General features: G+C 37.9%; 1 protein-coding gene across 5 annotated transcripts in view; it reads left to right on the top strand.

Moving 5' to 3' along the window:
• The window catches only part of ST7 (suppression of tumorigenicity 7), a 245,467-nt gene that overhangs the window by 118,563 nt on the left and 106,938 nt on the right, over window positions 1-19,966 (top strand). For 4 of the 5 annotated variants that reach the window (XM_023724624.1, XM_023724626.1, XM_023724625.1 and 1 more), the window contains exon 3: window positions 5,323-5,482. The exons of the other annotated variant lie outside the window; for it this stretch is intronic. In XM_023724624.1, the coding sequence (XP_023580392.1) occupies window positions 5,323-5,482 (160 nt within the window). The remainder of the gene's footprint in view (window positions 1-5,322; window positions 5,483-19,966) is intronic. 5 annotated transcript variants of the gene reach the window in all.

Below are 19,966 nucleotides of genomic sequence, written 5' to 3'. Positions count from 1 at the left end.
TGTGTTTAAACCTTTTCTTGAGTTCTTATAATATTGGTCTTATACAATATTTGTCCTTTTGTGACTGACTAAATTCACTCAGCATAATACCTTCCAGATTCTTCCATGTTATAAGATGTTTCACGGATTCATCATTAGTCTTTATCGTTGCATAGTATTCCAGTGTGTGAATATACCATAATTCATTTATCCATTTGTCCGTTGATAGGCATCTAGGTTGTTTCTATCCTTTTGCTGTCGTGAACAGTGCTTCAGTGAACATGAGCGTGCGTGTATGTATTTGTGTAATGGCTCTTAATTCTCTAGGATATAGTCCAAGGAGTGGGATTGCTGGATTGTATGGTACTTCTATTTCTGGTTTTTTAAGGAAGCGCGAAATCAATTTCCGAAGTGGTTGTACCATTTTACATTCCCACCAACAGTGTATAAGTGTTGCAGTCTCTCCACAACCTCTCCAACATTTTTTATTTTGTGTTTTTTGGATTAATGCTAACCTTGTTGCAGGGAGATGGTATTTCATTGTAGTTTTGATTTTCATTTCTGTAATGGCTAATGATCGTGAACATTTCCTCATGTATCTGATAGCCTTCTGAATGTCTCCTTTGGTGAAGTGCCTGTTCATATCCTTTGCCCATGTTTTAATTGGGTTGTTTGTCTTTTTGTTGTTGAGATTTTGCAGTATCTTGTAGATTTTAGAGATTAGATGCTGATTCGATTTGTCATAGCCAAAAATTTTTTCCCTGTCTGTAGGTTGTCTTTTTACTCTTTTGGTGAAGTCTTTTCATGAGCAAAAGTGTTTGATTTTTAGGAGCTCCCAGTTACCTAGTTTCTCTTCTGGTGTTTGTGCATTGTTACTTATGGTTCGTATTGTGTTTATGCCATGTATTAGGGCTCCTAGAGTTGTCCCTATTTTTTCTTCCCTGGTCTTTATCATGTTCGATTTTATATTTAGGTCTTTGATCCATTTTGAGTTAGTTTTTGTTCATGGTGTGAGGTATGGGTCTTGTTTCATTTTTTGCAGGTGAATATCCAGTTATGCCAGCACCATTTGTTAAAGAGACTGTCTTTTCCGCAAATTAATTTACTTTGGGCCTTTGTCAAATATCAGCTGCTCATAGGTGGATGGATTTATGTCTGGATTCTCAATTCTGTTCCATTGGTCTATGTATCTGTTGCTGTACTAGTACCAGGCTGTTTTGACTACTGTGGTGGTATAATAGGTTCTAAAATCAGGTAGTGTGAGGCTTCCCATCTTGTTCTTCTTCAGTAATGCTTTACTTATTTGGGCCCTCTTCCCTTTCCATATAAAGTTTGTGATTTGTTTCTCCATCTCATTAAAAAATGCTGTTGGAATTTAGATTGGGATTGCATTGTATCTGTAGATCGCTTTGGGTAGAATAGACATTTTCACACTGTTGACTCTTCCTATCCATGAGCAACCCCTGGGCTCTTTTCATCATGCTGTTGGTCATTTACTCTCTTTCACATCTTCAGTTTCTCCCTCTCCACTGGATTCTTTCCCCTTGCACAAATATGTGTAGGCACCCCCTGTTTTATAACAAACAAAATGAACACAAAACCTTTCGTTGATTCTGCTCTTTCTTTAGACTGTCTCATTAAATCATCTGGGCCAACCCTTATCATCCATCCACCAACTTTCTAATCATCCACCCACCCATCCATCCATCTGTCTGTCTGCCTGCCCATCCATCCATCCATCCATCCATCCTTCCAACATTTACTGAGTGTTTATTGTGACCTTTTTTAACACATTAGAAAACCAAGCCTCAGACAATCAGAGGAATGAACCAAAGTTGCACAACTGGGCTATTATGAAATGTATTAGGGTTTTTACCTTTAAATTAGACAGTAGGGCCACTGTTGACTTCCTAAATGCCAAAACCAATGGATGCTTTTTAGTTCTCATCTTATTTGATCTGGATAATTCTTGGGGCATAGCATGAGTAGGAGAAAAGCACCAGAGGGATTAAGTTTTTAAGACTAAATACAAAATGCATAAATTTATATCTTAAGTTTTTGGTTATTTCTTTTGTTCCACTGTGGCAAGCCTGCTAAGCTACTAATGTATTCAAGAACTGGTTTAAAATCTAAATTTGTTTATGAGAGCTTTACAGTTTACACCGTAGGTTATGCACCAAGGAGAATTCAAAGTGACACCAAATATGTATGCATTAAATACACCAATCTGCCCATTTGGATCTGTGCAGCTCTTTTAAAATACTATGGGGTAGTGTCCCAAAGCCTGACATGTTTCAGGATAAGGGCAGGGAGCTGACTGTTATGCTGAAGCCTCACTTTTTTAGTGGTTTAAAGTTTAATAAGGCTTCAAATCCCTTTCCTACTTTCTTTTCCTAGTTCATTCAAAAATAGTGGAACCTCTGCCGTGTCAGGGGACACTTGCATAAAGAAGGACGGGGTTGGGTAAGAAGCCCTCTACTGTTGTGATGTAAGAGGCTCTGAGAAGACCCTCCTTTCCCCCCTAGACAGGTACATGAACAACCTAGTCTTTTTTGAGGGCTATTATTCCTGCAAGGAGCCCTGGTGGTACAGTGGTTAAGTGCTCAGCTGCTAAATAACTGAAAGGTCGAGGTTCGAGCCCACTCAGCTATTCTGCAGGAGAAAGACCTGGCGATCTGCTCCCATAAAGATTATGGCCTAGGAAACCCTATAGGGCAGTTCTACTCTGTCCTATAGGGGCTCTATGAGTTGGAATCACTATGAGATAACACACAACATTATTCTTGCGTTAGAAATACAGGATAGAAGGACAATCTATTATAATGCAAATGTATAGTTAATGTGAGTCATTTACACCTTAGGATGAATTATTCTTTTTGATAGACTGCTTATGGATTAGTTTTGATACTTAAGGAAGCACCGAGGGAAAGTGGAGTTAGAGGGCAGTTGGAAGTGAAGATTTGAAAAAGGAAATGATAGGCCTACATTTGTCTGTTTGTTTAAATGAAGCAAGAGAATCACAAAAAGATGTCTTGTCATAGGGCCCTGGTAAGATCAGTGGCTGGGAGCTGGGACTCCAGGCCAAGCAGTTATTTAACTAGCTGTGTGACTTAGGTCATTGTACCTTGAGTCCTTGTTCCTCATCCATAACTGGAGGTTGTAGGTGTAGATGGCCCTTTAAGTTCTCTTTCTGTGCTGACATTCTGTGATTTCTGCTGGAAGACCTGAGGACTCTGAAGAGTCCAAAAGTTTTTGTGATGGGCACAGGCCATACCAGTGAGCAGTCTGTGAGAGACATTGGTGGTCCACGGCATGGACTTGTAGTGCTAGGGGCCACAACTCTGCTTTGTAACCTGGGAGCATAGCTCATCCGGGTGCAGAGCACTTATTGCTGTGTGACTGAACCAATGAACTGGGGGAGGTGGCAGGTCCCCCAGCAGCACCATATAGAAAGCAGAGCAAAGACCTGGGGCAAAGGAGGCAAACCTTTGCCATTCTGTGACTGATGTTCTAGTTCCTTTGGAGCCTTCTTTCTCTTCCTTTTCTTGAGGGCTTTATTGAGTGGCCAGGACTGTATGATGAGTCATGCTCTTTTTCACAATTTTCTAGGGCTTTCAGCCAACAACCTAGTAATAGACAAGATGCTGTACTAACCTGACTTGTATACTGGCAAAAAGAAGGCTGCACCATGGCAGTATGTAAAGTATGCTGACCTTGGGGGGTGTGTACATCGTTAATGTAATAATAGCTTTGCTATTAATTTTGAGCACCAGCAGGCACTGAATTAGGTGTTTTATATGGGGTTGTTGTGAAAAGTAAATAAGGATCCTTGAGGATAAATATGATTTCCATTTTACTGATGTTCAAATAGATTAAATAACTCATTGGGTTTATAAACTCTCTTTTGGATCCATGGCCTATAAATCTACCATTCTTAAACTTTCTCCCTTCTTCAAGCAAGATCTCTTATTTCTAGCATTCCAAATGTAATAGGCTAGTCCTGTCGATTTTTAGTTTTTGTATTATATTCCCCACGCCCCCGGTCTGCCCAGCGAAATTACTTGAATATTTTAACATGTGAAAATTCATATAATCAGAAAGGGTAGTTCCCAGGAATTAAATCAAGTTGACCTATTATAGGATTGGTAACATTTGGTTTGATTGATAGTCCTTCTGGTCACTCATAGACGTTCTTTCTGTCTTTTTTAGAAGTTTTTGGTAGAGTAAAAGAGAGAAAACATCAGTTTTAAAATAATAGTCCAAAGTCCATTGCAAAATCTTATTTTTATGAAATAAGTAACAATAAAGTAATTAATTCTATGTTAATTCCACATTCTATGTTATACTAGTATAGCTGTCCTATGAGACTCTGGGATATAGTTGATTCTTACATTTCTTCTGTGGAATGATTTCTGACTGCTTTAGAAACAAATCTCAAGTCAGACAGGGAGGAGAGGAAATGACGATGTGGGAGAGAGCAACTTTGAACGATGGTGGGAAAGTATTCACTGTAGGGGCAAAGGGGTCCCAGTAAGAAGGGCTGAGGGAGCTCACTTACTTTTCCAGTGCTTAGGGAGTCCTGATTTCTGTCTAGTCATGTAAATATCATTACTTCTTTCCTTTTATTAATGAAAGTTTTTTTTTTCCCCTCCTTCTCTCTCTCTTTTGGGATCCACGAGTACACAACAATTGGTAAACTTGTAGACTAGGAAACTGTAATGGCATGCAACGGACGCCTGTGTTTATAAAGCACTTTTTAGTCGGTGGGACATTGCTGAGTCTCATAGCAGTTGGGTGCTGATGCCTCTCATGCTTTCTTTCTGTAAAACCAGTGTTTCTCTCAAGAGATGTTTCTTAAAAAATGGAATTTTCATGTCTTAAAATTTTTATGTAGGTATGGTTTTATGAGAATGTAAGTGCCAAGAATTTGAAATACTTCATAATCCATACTTCTAAAACTGGCTTATTTGTATCCATTTCAGGCACTGTCTTTCAGCTGTAGTGATTTTATTACTTGAATATCATATAAATTTGGAGGAAAGTAGTATTGAGCAGATCTTAATTATACTTTTATCCATGATTATAGTTGTAGATTTTTGTAAACCAGTATTAAATGGAGAAAACAGCAGTAAGAATTTAAAATGTAATTGGTGTTTTAATATTATTAAAATCTTTAACTTTTGGAACAAATTACAACTTTTTTTTTTTGAATAAAAAACTTGTTCCATCAAGTATTTAAGGTGGAAATAACCAGTAAATATGACATATTTTATGTGCCTGTGTACAGAAATAATAAGTAATAACATGGGTCATAAACACACACTTATTATTTTTCTCTTCTAGATATTTGAATGGTGGTATTTTCGCAAGTATGGAACATCATTCATTGAACAAGTCTCAGTAAGCCACTTGCGCCCCCTTCTGGGAGGGGTTGACAACAACTCCTCCAACAATTCTAACTCCAGTAATGGAGACTCAGATTCCAACAGGCAAAGTGTCTCAGGTATGGAAATTCCTTTATTTTGCAGCATCATTTGCATATTCTTACTAAATTGTCGTAAATATAAGACAATAATAATATGACTGTTGAAATATTAGACTTCAGAGCAAATGCAATTATTTTCCCAGGAGATTGACAGCCTATGTTAGAGAAGTAGTATATAAACATCCCAGAGAAAGGAAATGTCTACCTTGTTTAATTTCACTTTTTCTTCCATTTGATTTTACTAACAGTCATTTGAGGAGTCCTTGTGGCACAATGATTATGCACTCGGCTGCTAACCAGAAGGTGGGCAATTTGAACCTACCAGCAGCCTCATGGGATAAAGATGTGTCAGTCTGTCAGTCTGCTTCCATAAAGATTACAGACTTGGAAACCCTATGGAGCAGTTCTACTGTCTCAGAGGGTCGCTATGAGTTGGAATCAACTCGATGGCATACAACAACAACAGCAGTCACTTAGGTCAATATTCCTAACCTGAGGCTCAGCCTCCTCGCTCCTAGTTTCTCAGACCTCATTGAACTGATCTGTTACCCTTCATTGCTGATTGCAGAATCTTGTGCCTGACTAGATCTGATCACATTGTCCCTCTGCTTAAAAGACTTCTTTGGTTTTCATTCCATTGAAGATAAAGTCCAGATTCCTTGGCACAGCACATAAACTGCTTCTAAACCTGTCTTTTGTCACTATCCAGTCCCCTGCCTGCCGCCATATGTCCAGTGTTCTAGCCACAAGAAGCCACTTTTCATTTCTTGAACTTGCCGCATTTTCTCATGACAGTCTGCCATGAGAAAGAGTCCCTTTCTCCAGTGTTTGCTTCTCCTCACAACCCAAATCAAGTGTCACCTTGTGGGAAGCCTTCTCTGATATTTTGTGCAAATCTTTCCACCTTCTTTGATTCTTAGTATTTTTTACTTTTAGCAACACTTACCAATTACTTTGTAATTCTTTTTTTCTTTTTAATGTGCTTTAGGTGAAAGTTTACAACTCAAGTTAGTTTCTCATACAAAAATTTATATACACAATGTTATGTGACCCTAGTTGCTATCCCTATAATGTGACAGCACACTCCTCCTTTCCACCCCAGGTTTCCTATGTCCATTTAACCAGCTCCTATCCCTTTTAACCTTCTCATCTCACCTCTAGACAGGAGTTGCCCACTTAGTCTGGTGTATCTACTTGAACTAAGAGGAACACTCTTCATGAGTATCATTTTATGTCTTATAGTCCTGTCTAATCTTTGTCTAAAGAGTTGGCTTCGTGAATGGTTTGAGTTGTGGGTTAACAAAGAGTCCAGGGGCCATGTCTTCTGGGGTTCCTCTAGTCTCAGTCAGACCATTAAGTCTGGTCTTTTTACTAGAATTTGAGTTCCACACCCCACTTTTCTCCTGCTCCATCAGGGATTCTGTTGTGTTCCCTGTCAGGGTGGTCATTGGTGGTAGCCGGGCACCATCTAGTTCTTCTGGTGTCAGGCTGATGGAGTCTCTGGTTTATGAGGCCCTTTTTGTCTCTTGGGCTAATATTTTCCTCTTGTCTTTGGTGTTCTTCATTCTCCTTTGCTCCAGGAGGGTTGGGACCAGTTGATGCATCTTAGATGGCTGCTTGCTGGCTTTTAAGACCCCAGATGCCACTCACCAAAGTGGATGCAGAGCATTTTCTTAAAAAATTTTGTTATGCCGATTGACCTATATATCCCCCAAAACCATGGTCCCCAGACCCCTGCTCCCGCTACTCTGTCCCTTGAAGTGTTTGATTGTATTCAGGAAACTTCTTAGCTTTTGGTTTAGTCCAGTAGTGCTGACTTCCCCTGTATTGTGTGTTGTCCTTGCTTTCACCTAAGATAATTCTTGTCTACTATCTAGTTAGTGAATTCTCCTCTCCCCCGCCCCCACCCTCGTAACCATCAAAGAATGTTTTCTTCTGTGTTTAAACCTTTTCTTGAGTTCTTATAACAGTGGTCTTATACAATATTGTCCTTTTGTGACTGACTAATTTCACTCAACATAACGTCTTCCAGATTCATCCATGTTATGAGATGTTTTGAGGATTCATCGTTGTTCTTTATCATTACGTAGTATTCCATTGTGTGAATATACCATAATTTGTTTATCCATTCATCCATTGATGGGCACTTAGGTAGTTTCCATCTTTTTGCTGTTGTGAACAGTGCTGCAGTGAACATGGGTGTGCATATATCTATTCGTGTGATGGCTCTTATTTCTCTAGGATTATTCCAAGGAGTAGGATTGCTGGATCATATGGTACTTCTATTTCTAACTTTTTAAGGAAGCGCCAAATCGTTTTCCAAAGTAGTCATACCATTTTACATTCCCACCAGAAGTGTATAAGTGTTCCAGTCTCTCTACAACCTCTCTGACATTTTATTGTTTTGTATTTTTTGGATTAATGCTAGCCTTGTTGGAGTGAAATGGTATCTCATTGTAGTTTTGATTTGCTTTTCTCTAATGGCTAATGATTGTGAGCATTTCCTCATGTATCTGGTAGCCACCTGAATGTCTTCTTTGGTGAAGTGCCTGTTCATATCATTTGCCCATTTTTTAACTGGGTTATTTGTCTTTCTGTGGTTGAAGTCACTGTTATTTTATTGCCTCTCTTAGTGGATGCCTTGATTAAGCCTGTTTTATTCATTGTATGAGGAGCCCTGGTGGCGAGTGGTTAAGCGCTTGGCTGCTAATCGAAAGGTCTTGTAGATTTTAGAGATTAGATCCTGATCAGCTTTGTTGTAGCCAAAAATTTTTTCCCAGTCTGTAGGTTGTCTTTTTACTCTTTTGGTGAAGTCTTTGATGAGCACAAGTATTTGATTTTTAGGAGTTCCCAGTTATCTAGTTTCTCTTCTGGTGTTTGTGCCTTGTTACTTATGGTTCGTATTGTGTTTATGCCATGTATTAGGGCTCCTAGAGTTGTCCCTATTTTTTCTTCCCTGGTCTTTATCATGTTCGATTTTATATTTAGATCTTTGATCCATTTTGAGTTAGTTTTTGTTCATGGTGTGAGGTATGGGTCTTGTTTCATTTTTTGCAGGTGGATATCCAGTTATGCCAGCACCATTTGTTAAAGAGACTGTCTTTTCCGCAAATTAATTTACTTTGGGCCTTTGTCAAATATCAGCTGCTCATAGGTGGATGGATTTATGTCTGGATTCTCAGTTCTGTTCCATTGGTCTATGTATCTGTTGTTGTACTAGTACCAGGCTGTTTTGACTACTGTGGTGGTATAATAGGTTCTAAAATCAGGTAGTGTGAGGCCTCCCAGTTCTTCTTCTTGAGTAATGCTTTACTTATATGGGGCCTCTTCCCTTTCCATATGAAGCTGGTGGTTTGTTTCTCCTTCTCATTAAAAAATGTTGGAATTTGGATTGGGATTCCATTATATCCATAGATTGCTTTGGGTAGAATTGACATTTTCACTATGTTGAGTCTTCCTATTCATGAGTAAGGTATGTTTTTTTCCGCTTACGTAGGTCTCTTTTGGTTTCTTGCAGTAGTGTCTTGTAGTTTTTCTTTGGATAGGTCTTTTTGTTACTTTGTAATTTTTAAGCAACTGTTTCTTCATTGTAGTATCTCTAGCATCTAGCAAAGTGTCTCCTGTGTCATTCAAACTTGGTAAATGAATGAATGCATGTAGGGTTATACTTTCTCCATTCCTAAAAGAAGAGGGAAATGTAATTCACTAGCTCAGTTTCTTTGTCAACTCATTAAACATTTCCTGAATACTTATTATGCACCTGGCCTTGTATAGGGTCTTATGAATATTATAATTTTAAAAAGGTCAAAATCCCTGTCCCCATGAAACTTTTTTTTACTGAAGGAGACCCAGTGACAAGCGCTCTGATTGTATGAGGGAAACATACAAAGCTATAGAGAACAAAGGAGAGGTTCCTAAACCAAACTGAGGGAGGGAGTTTGCTTCTTGTATGAGAGGGCACTGATTCTGAGACTTGAAGGATGAAGAGGAAGAAATTAAAAAGCTAGATTAATCTTTCTTCTCTCCTTTCGTAAAATAACCCAATCCAGTTTTCATAGCTGTCTAGCTAGATGATAAGTATCAAGGAGCACAGTGCATTGATTTTGTTCCTTATGTTACTTCAGTGCTCTTTAAATAGAACTTTTGCCAGCCAGCCATGAGTGGCCCTGGGCAGCTTTAGGCACACATTTATTTCATCTTGAAGGGTACGGGCGTGAGAGATGGCACCACCAGCTTACAAAATTGTCTGGAACTTTGTGAAAGAAACAGAAAACCAGCTGAGCAAAGCAAAACATTACTTTAACCACCTACTCTAATAAACGTTGCATATTATTCTAATGAGAAATCTCCGTCGTTCAGTCATCATCATAAAAGTGGTCCTAGATAATTGCCACCACTTTGCATCTGCAGTGAAGGCCCCATAGATTAAGTGTGTTCATCTGACTGAAGTTACTTTTCTCTTTGAATGACACAGAACATTGTAGAAAATTAAAACAGAGAACAGCCTCGTTGAGGCCTATGTTCGTGGTGAATACATTTATATATATATATTTTTTCCATTGAAGTTCTCTTTCTTGCTACTCGATTTAAATCTCTTGACATCATTTCTTAATGCAATGAAGAGTTCATAATCTTCTTATTGTCACTGTTATTTTATTGCCTCTCTTAGTGGATGCCTTAATTAAGCCTGTTTTATTCATTGTATGAGGAGCCCTGGTGGCGCAGTGGTTAAGCGCTTGGCTGCTAATCGAAAGGTCAGTGATTCAAACCCACCAGCTACTCCACAGGACAAAGATGTGGCAGTCTGCTTCCATCAAGATTTGCAGCCTTGGAAACCCTATGGGACAGTTCTACTCTGAGTTAGAATTGACTTGATGGCAATGAGTTTTGTTTTTTTAATTCATTATGTAGCTTTTGATGCTATTATTAGTGCTGCTGCAGCAGCAGCTCTGTAAGGGAGAACCTAAACCCCATGTAACAATACACTCAGCAATAATAACCATAGAAATTCCCAGTTTTATTTGTATGGAGTTTTTGCCTGGCTAAGATTGAACTTTTGAAATGTTATTACTAATTCAGTTGCACTAGTATTTACTTCGTGCCTACTATGCGTTCCACGTCTGCATTAATTTCCAATATAATAGATACAGCACATATGATTTGATCTCTAACAATGTTCAGATAGGTACATTTAGGAAAATGGAAATTACCTTGCCTAAGTATATATTTAGTATTCAGTCTGCCCACTTCTCCTTGACATTTGGGCGTCTAATATTTGACTAATTCAGTTCAACAAATGCTGCACCGCCAGACACCATAGGACTAATCCCATCTTTTTCTTCTCTTTTCTTTGGGTGATTTTTAATAAGAAAAATATTGTGAAAGGACATTGTCTGTGTTTATCTCTACCCTTAATTCTGTTTCACAGTCTAATTTCAGCTAAGTATAAGGGAAAAAGGAGGCCCAAAGCTGGGGAAATCAGTGTTTTTCCTTATAACAGAGGAATTTGTTTAGAAATTCTTATTGCCTTAAAAATTGAAGGGTGGATCTGTTATTTTCTTGGCACTTCATAGGACAGCTCTTTGCTCTTTGAAATATAATGTGACTAACAAAGGCCTATAGATATTGGCAAAGATAGCTTAGTGACATTGCTTATTTGAGAAAATCTTTGAGAAAACTGAAAATACCAGTTAAAAACATTGGTGTATTTGAAGCCTCATAGTGTAGCTTCTTTCCTTAAAGAACCATTTGTTTTGGCTAAAAGCTGAAAGTCCTAGCATACCTGAGAATGATTGGCAGTGGGAGGGGGCAGGATGAGCGGGTTTGTTATTGTTACAGGGCAGATTGTTCATATATATTTTTAACTTTTGGATCCATGCAAAGTGGCCTGAGTGCAGACCTCCTGCAAATTTGCAGTCATCTATATTGTTGGCCAGAGGAGAAGTATCGTTAATTACAGTGTCTTACTGAACTGCTGACCTTTTGGTTAGCAGCCGAGCACTTAACCACTGTGCCACCAAACTTCCAGTTGTTTGACTTAGGTTAACATTTGTGAACATTTCACTTGTTTTGCTTTATTTGGGAGCTGAACTGCTGTCTTTCTCCCAAATACACAGTTTTTGATAAACCCTGCGGATGTATTTGCCACATCACATTTCTCGCTGCCATTTCTTAATTCAACTTAGCTTACGAGCTGGTGATGCATAGGGATTTAAAACTTGGCTAGCTTCTCCTTATCTTAAGGGGACGGATTCTGAGGGCCCAGTAACGTTATGAATTCGGGTTTATGGGAACATCTGTTGGGTAATTTACCCTGTTCTCAAACAAGATGCCATAAAGACAAAAAAGTTTGCAGCATTCTCCTTCAAGATATTTGGAAAAGTACAGGGTGCTCCATCACATGAGAAGTATCCTTGCCAAAGTTAAGTTTCATTCTCTGAGACACTCTAAAAGCCTCTTGCATAGAACTAGACTTTTCAATAAACTATGGTGATAGTCACTTGGCTTCCTGTCATACATCATCTCACTTAAACTTTATAAGAGTTTCAGGTTTAGTTTTAAATTAAAGTTCATTATATTAATTATCCCTTGAGACAGTTCAAACACGGACTGAATAAATTAAAGAAAACAAAGGAGGTGAAGAAACTCAGGTGGAATGTAAGGATACATCCTAAGACCTTCCTTGTAATAACACCAGAGCAAATAATTTTCCCCATAAAAAGCCACATGGTTCTAACAGTGATAACTAACACTCTTAGTGCTTGCTACTCTCAGCTTTATTTGTAGTATCTCATTTAATCCTCGCAATAACCCCATGAGGCAAGTACTATTATTATTTCCACTTTTTGGTTGAGGAAGCTGAGGTACAGGAAGGTTAAGTCATTTGCCCAAGGCCACATGGCTGGTAACCTGGGCAGTCTAACTTCAGAGTCCAAGCTGTTAAGTACTAACTGACCCCACCCAGGACTAACATAATTATTAAATAATCAAAATAAATAATTTTGTTAAAACCCTGTACTACAGTACATAACATTACTTCTGAAGTGACAATAGCCAAACTTCAGAAATAGCTCAGTGGCAGGATTGGTGGAGAGCCCAGACTCCAGGGTCAGACAGATGTGGCCCTATTCTTGGCTCCATCATTTAGTGTGACCTTAGGCAAGTCACTTAACCTTCTAAGCCTTGGTACCTTAACCTGCAAATATGAGAATAGCAGTAGTATCTACTTGATAGAATCGTTTTGAGGTTAAATGAGGTCTTGCAGAAATAGCAAGTCAGAGGACAATGGTTTGGCAGTATCCCTAGATGAGCTAACTCCTATATGAAGATGTTTGGGGAGAATGGCACAACCACTTGGAGATATGGCTAGTGGTCAGCTAGTAGCTCAGTGACTTACTTTTGCATCCTGGCCTTTCAGTGCTTGCATTTCAGATATATCCCTCAGCAAAATAGGCAAATTGCTGCATACTAAGGCCCTGGTGGTACAGCGGTTAAAGCTTTCGGCTGCTAACCAAAAGGTTGACTGTTTGAACCCACCAGCTACTCTGTGGGAGAAAGATGTGGCAGGCTGAATCCTTGGAGACCCTGTGGGGTTGCTGTGAGTCAGAATCGACTCGACGGCAGTGGGTTTGGTTTTTTTGATTAAGGACCTTTGGAGGTGCCCTCTAATAGCCTCAGTCAGGGGCAACTCCATCTGTACTTGCCAAAGTCTAATGTGTTTGTTTAAAGTGTTTCTCTTAGCCAATGCTTATTACATCTTTTAAAATCTTTTGCCACTAAAATTTATGTTGTCGTATGAATTAGATCTCCAGTTAAATGGTACAAATGCCTAAAACAGTTTTAGTCCCTGGTGAACATTTATTAAATATACTTATTTCATGATTTCCACATTATTTTGTAGAGTTGATTGACGGGTCAGAAATGACCAATGAGAAATATATGAAATTAAAGATTTAACTCTCTTGGCAATTTTCTTTTTTTTTTAATTGTGCTTTAAATGAAAGTATACAATTCAAGTTAGTTTCTCATACAAAAGTTTATACACACATTGTTATGTGACCCTAGTTGCTCTCCCTATACTGTGACAGCACACACTTCCTTTCCACCCCGGATTTCCTGTCTCTGTTCAACCAGCCCCTGACCCTCTTGCCCTTCTCATCTCGCCTCCAGACAGGAGCTGCCCATTTAGTCTCGTTTACTCGAGCTAAGAACCTCAAGGAGCTACCCATTTACTTGAGCTAAGAAGCACACTCTTCACGAGTATCATTTTATGTCCCATAGTCCAGTCTAATCTTTGTCTGAAGAGTTAGCCTCGGGAATAGTTTTAGTTTCGGGCCGAGAGTCTGGGGCCATGTCTTCCAGGGTCCCTCCAGTCTCAGTCAAACCATTAAGTCTGGTCTTTTTACATAATTTGAATTCTGTACCCCACTTTTCTCCTGCTCCTTAAGGGACTCTGTTGTCAGGCGCTCATTGGTGGTAGCCAGGCACCACTGAGTTCTTTTGGTCTCAGGCTGATAGAGTCTCTGGTTTATGTGGCCATTTCTGTCTCTTGGGCTGATATTTTCCTCGTGTCTTTGGTATTCTTCATTCTCCTTTACGCCAGGTGGATTGGAACCAATGGTTGCATCTTAGATGGCCACTCACTAGCTTTTAAGACCCCAGACGCCACTCACCAAAGTAGGATGCAGAACATTTTCTTAAAAAACTTTGTTATGCCAGTTCACCTAGATATCCCTGGAAAGCATGGCCCTCAGACACCAGCCCCTGCTACTCTGTCCCTTGAAGTGTTTGGTTGTATTCAGCAAACTTCTCAGCTTTGGTTTAGTCCAGTTGTTCTTACTTCCCCTGTAGTGTGTGTTGTCCTTCCCTTCACCTAAGATAATTCTTGTCTAGTATCTAGTTAGTGAATTCCCCTCATCCTCCCTCCCCACCCTCGTAACCGTCAAAGAATGTTTTCTTCTGTGTTTAAACCTTTTCTTGAGTTCTTATAATAGTAGTCTTATACAATATTTGTCCTTTTGCGACTGACTAAATTCACTCAGCATAATTGGCAGTATTCTTGAAGAAAATCGTATACTGTCGTGAGTAAAGAACATCAATAAAAATGGTCTTAAAAATCATAATTATTTATACCTTTCCTTATTCCATAAAAGAATTTGAAGGAGCAACATTATTTGTTGAGTTGAAAGCCACCTACCTGTTATTTTGTGCCTGTACTTCTAATAATTTTTTCAAAATAAATATTCTGGAAAGTTATGAAGACAGTTAAAGCTAAATTAGTTAAGAAAATAGATATTTTTGAACTCTTAATGATTGCTTAACATTGATATGCATGATATGGGGAATTGGATATTCATTTCTGAGATGTCAAAACTAGTATTTGCAGAATCACATGTTCAGAAATTGCCTTGAGTTCATCTTGATTGCCATAATGCATCCTATAAAACTTTAGCTAGGACCTTTTAATATTGTACTTTGGAACTGAAGTATTCAAAAGTACGGGTAGTCCCCTACTTATGAGTGGGTTCCGTTCCAGCAAGTTTATTGTAAGTTGGTTCTGGTGTAAGTCGAGTACCTCTTTTTTTTTTTTCACTTTTATTGCCTTTTATTATCAGTATCATTATAAATCTGATATTTATTTGTCTTTGGAGGTTGGAAACATTACATATGAATTTACAGCTTCAGCATCAGTGCTTCCTGCTTCTCCAGTTATACACACATTATGTAAACAAACAAAAAAAAAAAAAGACGGTCGTAAGTGCAGCTTGTTGTAACTCAAAAATGCCCTAAGTTGGGGACTGTCTGTGTTATTAAAAAGTGCCTAACATTTCCTCAAAGGAGTTTTCAAAACTATTTCCCTAGTGGAAAATTTAATTGATGAAGTTCCAGGATTTTCCGAATATGTGGCTGTAGAGTAACAGTTCTGTTGTACATGGTGGGCAGGAGTTGGGCAGTCTGGGTCCCAGGCCTACATCTCACTTATTATGGAACTTAGGGAAATTATGTAGCTCTTCTATGCTTTACTTTTTCCTTCTGTAAAAAGGGCCTAATAGAAGCTCCTCACTAATTTATGTTAGGGACCTAGATAACTTGAGCTTTGAGCCCCTGTATAACCAAACCAAACCAAATCCATTTCGTGTAATCAATTCCGATTCATAGCAACCCTATAGGACAAAGTAGAACTGCCCCATAGGGTTTCCAAGGAGCAACTGGTGAATTCGAACTGCTGACGTTTAGGTTAGCAGCTCATCTCTTAACCACTGTGCCACCAGGGCTCCCAGCCCCTGTATAGGAAGGATGAATGAAAATCAAGCTATTGCTACTATAAAAACTGATGCTACTTTTAGTAACAATAGTACCATTGTTATCAGATTTTAGATTCTGGGAAGAGGAAGTAACTCTTTAGTAAGTTATGAATTAGTAATTTACATATTTTGAATGCCCTAGGATTGGGAATTCTATATTATTTTTTTATTTTGGGAAAAAAAAGCTTTAAGAGTTAAGTAAGTTGAATTTAGAATGATATTCTCTTCTATGTGCTTAAAAGCCCTTTTGTTTTTTTGAGAATTAAGTTCTATTTTTTCTTGAGGACTGTGACAAAGGAAAAATCTGTGATTCTCTGAGGACATTTATTCTTTCTGTAGAGCTTCTTCAGTTGAATGTCAGGTAGTGGGTTCAATGCCCTTTTTATTTTTCCACCAAGACTATAACTCTTCTATGGCATAAGTTGTATCTCTTTTCATAACCCAAGGGCTAGTGCAGGGATGAATACATAACAGTCACTCAATATATGTTTAACCAAACTGTTCTATGAGTGATGGGGAGGGCATTCTGGAGGAGTAACTGAATATGAAAAAAACATGAAGTAAGTGTGACAGTGATTGAAGGTTTTAGTAGGGGATAGTGAGAGGGAAGGCTGAAAAGCTTGGAGCCAGGCTTTAGAAATCCTTGATGGTAGTAAGCATTCTCTTTTATGTTATTTGTCTCCCACACAGAAACTTATAATCATCCTATTATGACAAAGGAGGAAATCTCTTCTGCAGACTTTGGGAACTAAACAAGTGCTATTCCAATATTTAAGGAGCCCTGGTGGTGGAGTGGTTAAGCACTCAACTACTAACGGAAAGGTTGGTGGTTCAAACCCACCAACTGCTCCTCGGGAGAAAGATGTGGCAGTCTGCTTCCATAAAAGATTACAGCCTTGGAAACTGTATGGGACAGTTCTACTCTGTCCTATAGAGTCGCTGTGAGTTGAAATTGACTCTACAGCAATGGCTATTCCAACATTTGCTGCTTCTATTTCTCTTCAGTTGCATTCTTCCATGCCTGCTGAGGCGTGGTGAACATTCTGTCAGCGGTTGTGGATAGAGGTCCTATTGTGGACTGCTGAAAATGGAAACCATCGTGCAACACAAGTTCATTGTCTCAGGGGCATATAACCTATTAATGATATTAGCAAGCCCTTGATGGAGTCCTGGTCAACTTTTAATGCTTCCAAAGAGCATGAGTTGATATTAAAGGAAGACGGAAAATTCTATTTGGAGTAAAATCTTAAATCTGTTTTGAAATATGGTATTTACCCCTCAAGAGCACAAATAAGATAAGAATCTGAGCATCTTGGGATAAACTTTTATCCTCTAGAGACCTGAGTTCCATTTCTTGACTTAAATCATCATATTCTAATATGTTTGGCATTTATGTCCTTTGTCCATATCACTAACCCATCAGGCAGCCTGATATTTATGAGGTATGTTCCCTGGAGTGATTACAGACTAAGAGAGTTTTTATAGTACAGATAAGAGTATGGGAACAAAACAGCAAAGAAGAAATAATGTAGCTATGGCCTAATTTAAAGTGAAATTTGGACATGTATCCATATTTGGTATCTAGATTACTACCTCACCAGTTATTTCTTAAAAGAAAATTATGCCTGCCTTGCACCCTTAATTTAAAAGGTATAGCTAATGAAGACATTTTTATGTATGTCTTCATAACATATTTTCTCTCGGTTAGAATATTTTCTGTATGTTAAAATGACCTAGATCCTCATTTCTAAGTTCCAGGGATACTTAAAGAAAACAGAATATAAAACATATATATGACACAAATGTTAACAATGATTTTTTTCTAAGCATAGTTCTTTAATAGAAGCCATAAAAGCATATTTCGTAATGTTTGCTGCACCCTCTGCTGGCTGTATGTGGCGCTTCTTAATTAAGTAGCATCTTTAGATACTGCTCAGTGAGTACTTTGGGTATACACACTATCCCTCTTTGGAGTTATTTTTGTTTAGAAATAATTTCATTTGCATCTAATATATAATAGAATTGAAATTTGCTTTTGTAATTTATCAATTGATGTTTGAACAGGGCTTATCCTTCCATGCAGCTTAATAATATATTAGTTGGAGACAAAATATTTCTCAGAACCTTTTTACTAATATTTTGGATGAAATCTAGTGGGAAGAAGTATCTCTCAAAACATGCCTATTTTATTATAAATAATGCTACCATGAGAATCCTTGTATATAAATCTATATCTTTATTATATGCTAAATATAAACCCTGTAATATTCATGTAGCTTTAAGAAGACCACTTTTAATTTTGAAAGAGATTCTCTACGAAGGGGGCTGGAGTGAGGTGGTCCTAGAGTTATAAAAGCCACAGGGACAGGGATCATGGCTGTTGGCTCTCCAGTATGTTTCAATCCATGATCTGGAGTAAATGCCTTTAAGGGGAATTATGTCTGGAGAAAAATTGATGATTTCAGGAAGCATCATTTTCTAGTCAGTGCCATGTGAAATGGTGACCATTTGCAATCACTGAATCTCAGTTTCTTCGGAACAAAATTCAGAGATGTTGAACTAACCGAGCAAAGATCATTCCCTAAATGGCAAATTTAGGGCCATTGTTTATAAATATTGAATAAATTTTAGTGGAATTCTACCCTAATTTAAAGTTAAGGTTTTTTTTTTAAGATAAAAACATGTCTCCTTGTTCTGTGTACATCTTTCATTTGTTATTTTAACAAATACTTATTGAGAGTACACGCAGTGTTCGCCTGTGTTCTCTATTATCATATTGTATTTTAATTGATGGTTTACTTGCTTGTTTCCCTCACTGGGTACTCAAATTAGTGCTTATTGGATGGATGGATGTTGAAAGTACAGGACTGAGGATAGAAACCTAACAAATCCCTCATCATTTGACTTCTACAATAATGAATTACTTTTGTGAGTTTATATTTTGGGTGTGTTTTTGGCTGACTACACACACGGATGCTATGAGTACTGTTAACTGATTTTATATTCTAATATAAAATAAAACCTTATTCATCCAAAGAAATGTAGCATTCTAAATCAATAGAAAGTCTTAATCATAGGCTGTATTAAAGGAATATTAGCTTATTAGTCACATGCATACTATAGCACAGTCTTGAAGCTGATGATTGACTTTTCTAAGTTAAAGTCCTGTGGTTCTAAAGTCCTGTGATCTTTGTATAATGAGGAATACAATCTATTAGTACCTACTTACATTCTGATATTAGTATGATAATTAGTACATTATGTCTATGTATGTGGACAATGTTAAAATGCTTTAAAACAATTTAATTTTATAGCCTTTCTTCCTACATTAATGCTAACATTATTAAGTTTCTTATTACTCCCTTTCCCTAATGCAAAAGTAATCTGGGCTCTGCTGAATTATCACAAAACCAGTATTAGTATAGACCCTAATTAAGAGTCTAAGGGTCTTTGCATCTTATAGTCAAGAGCTTAAGTTTAACTTATCTTGTATGAAATTATTTTAAGAATGCATTTAGAGTACCCACACAGCCATGAACAGTTGATTTTTGATAAGGGTGTCAAGTCCATTCAGTGGGGAAAGAATAGTCTCTTCAACAAATAGTGCTGGGACAACTGGATTTCCCATGCAGAAGAATGAAGTTGGACTCCTTCTTATACAGAAATTAACTCAGAATAGATCAGTGACCAAAATATAAGAGCTAAAACTATCAAACTTTTAGAAGAAAACAAGGAGTAAATCTTCAGGACCTTGGATTTAGCAGTGGATTCTTAGATATGACACCAAAAGCATGAGCAACAAAAGAAAAAATAGATAAATTGGTATTCATCAAATTAAATTAAAAAAAAAAAAAAACTTTTGCTTTTCAAAAAACATTGTCTAAAAAAGTGAAAAGACAGCCTACAGAATGGGAGAAAATATTTGGAAATCATATATCAGATAAGGGATTAATATCCAGAATAAATAAAGAAATCCTACAACTCAAAGACAAAAAGATAGCCCAATTGAAAAATGAGCCAAGGACCTGAATAGACATTTCATCAAAGAAGATATACAAATGCCCCATAAACCCATGAAAACATGCTCAACATCACTAGTCATTAAACAAAAAACCTGTTGCTGTCGAGTTGATTCTGACTCATAGTGACCCTATAGGACAAAGAAGAACTGCCCTGTAGGGTTTCCAAGGAGCAGCTG

This window comes from Trichechus manatus, unplaced genomic scaffold, assembly GCF_000243295.1.
Source record: "Trichechus manatus latirostris isolate Lorelei unplaced genomic scaffold, TriManLat1.0 scaffold00251, whole genome shotgun sequence".
NCBI lineage: Eukaryota > Metazoa > Chordata > Mammalia > Sirenia > Trichechidae > Trichechus > Trichechus manatus.
Note: the sequence above shows the minus strand (reverse complement) of the source record. Positions and strands in the feature narration are given on the sequence as shown.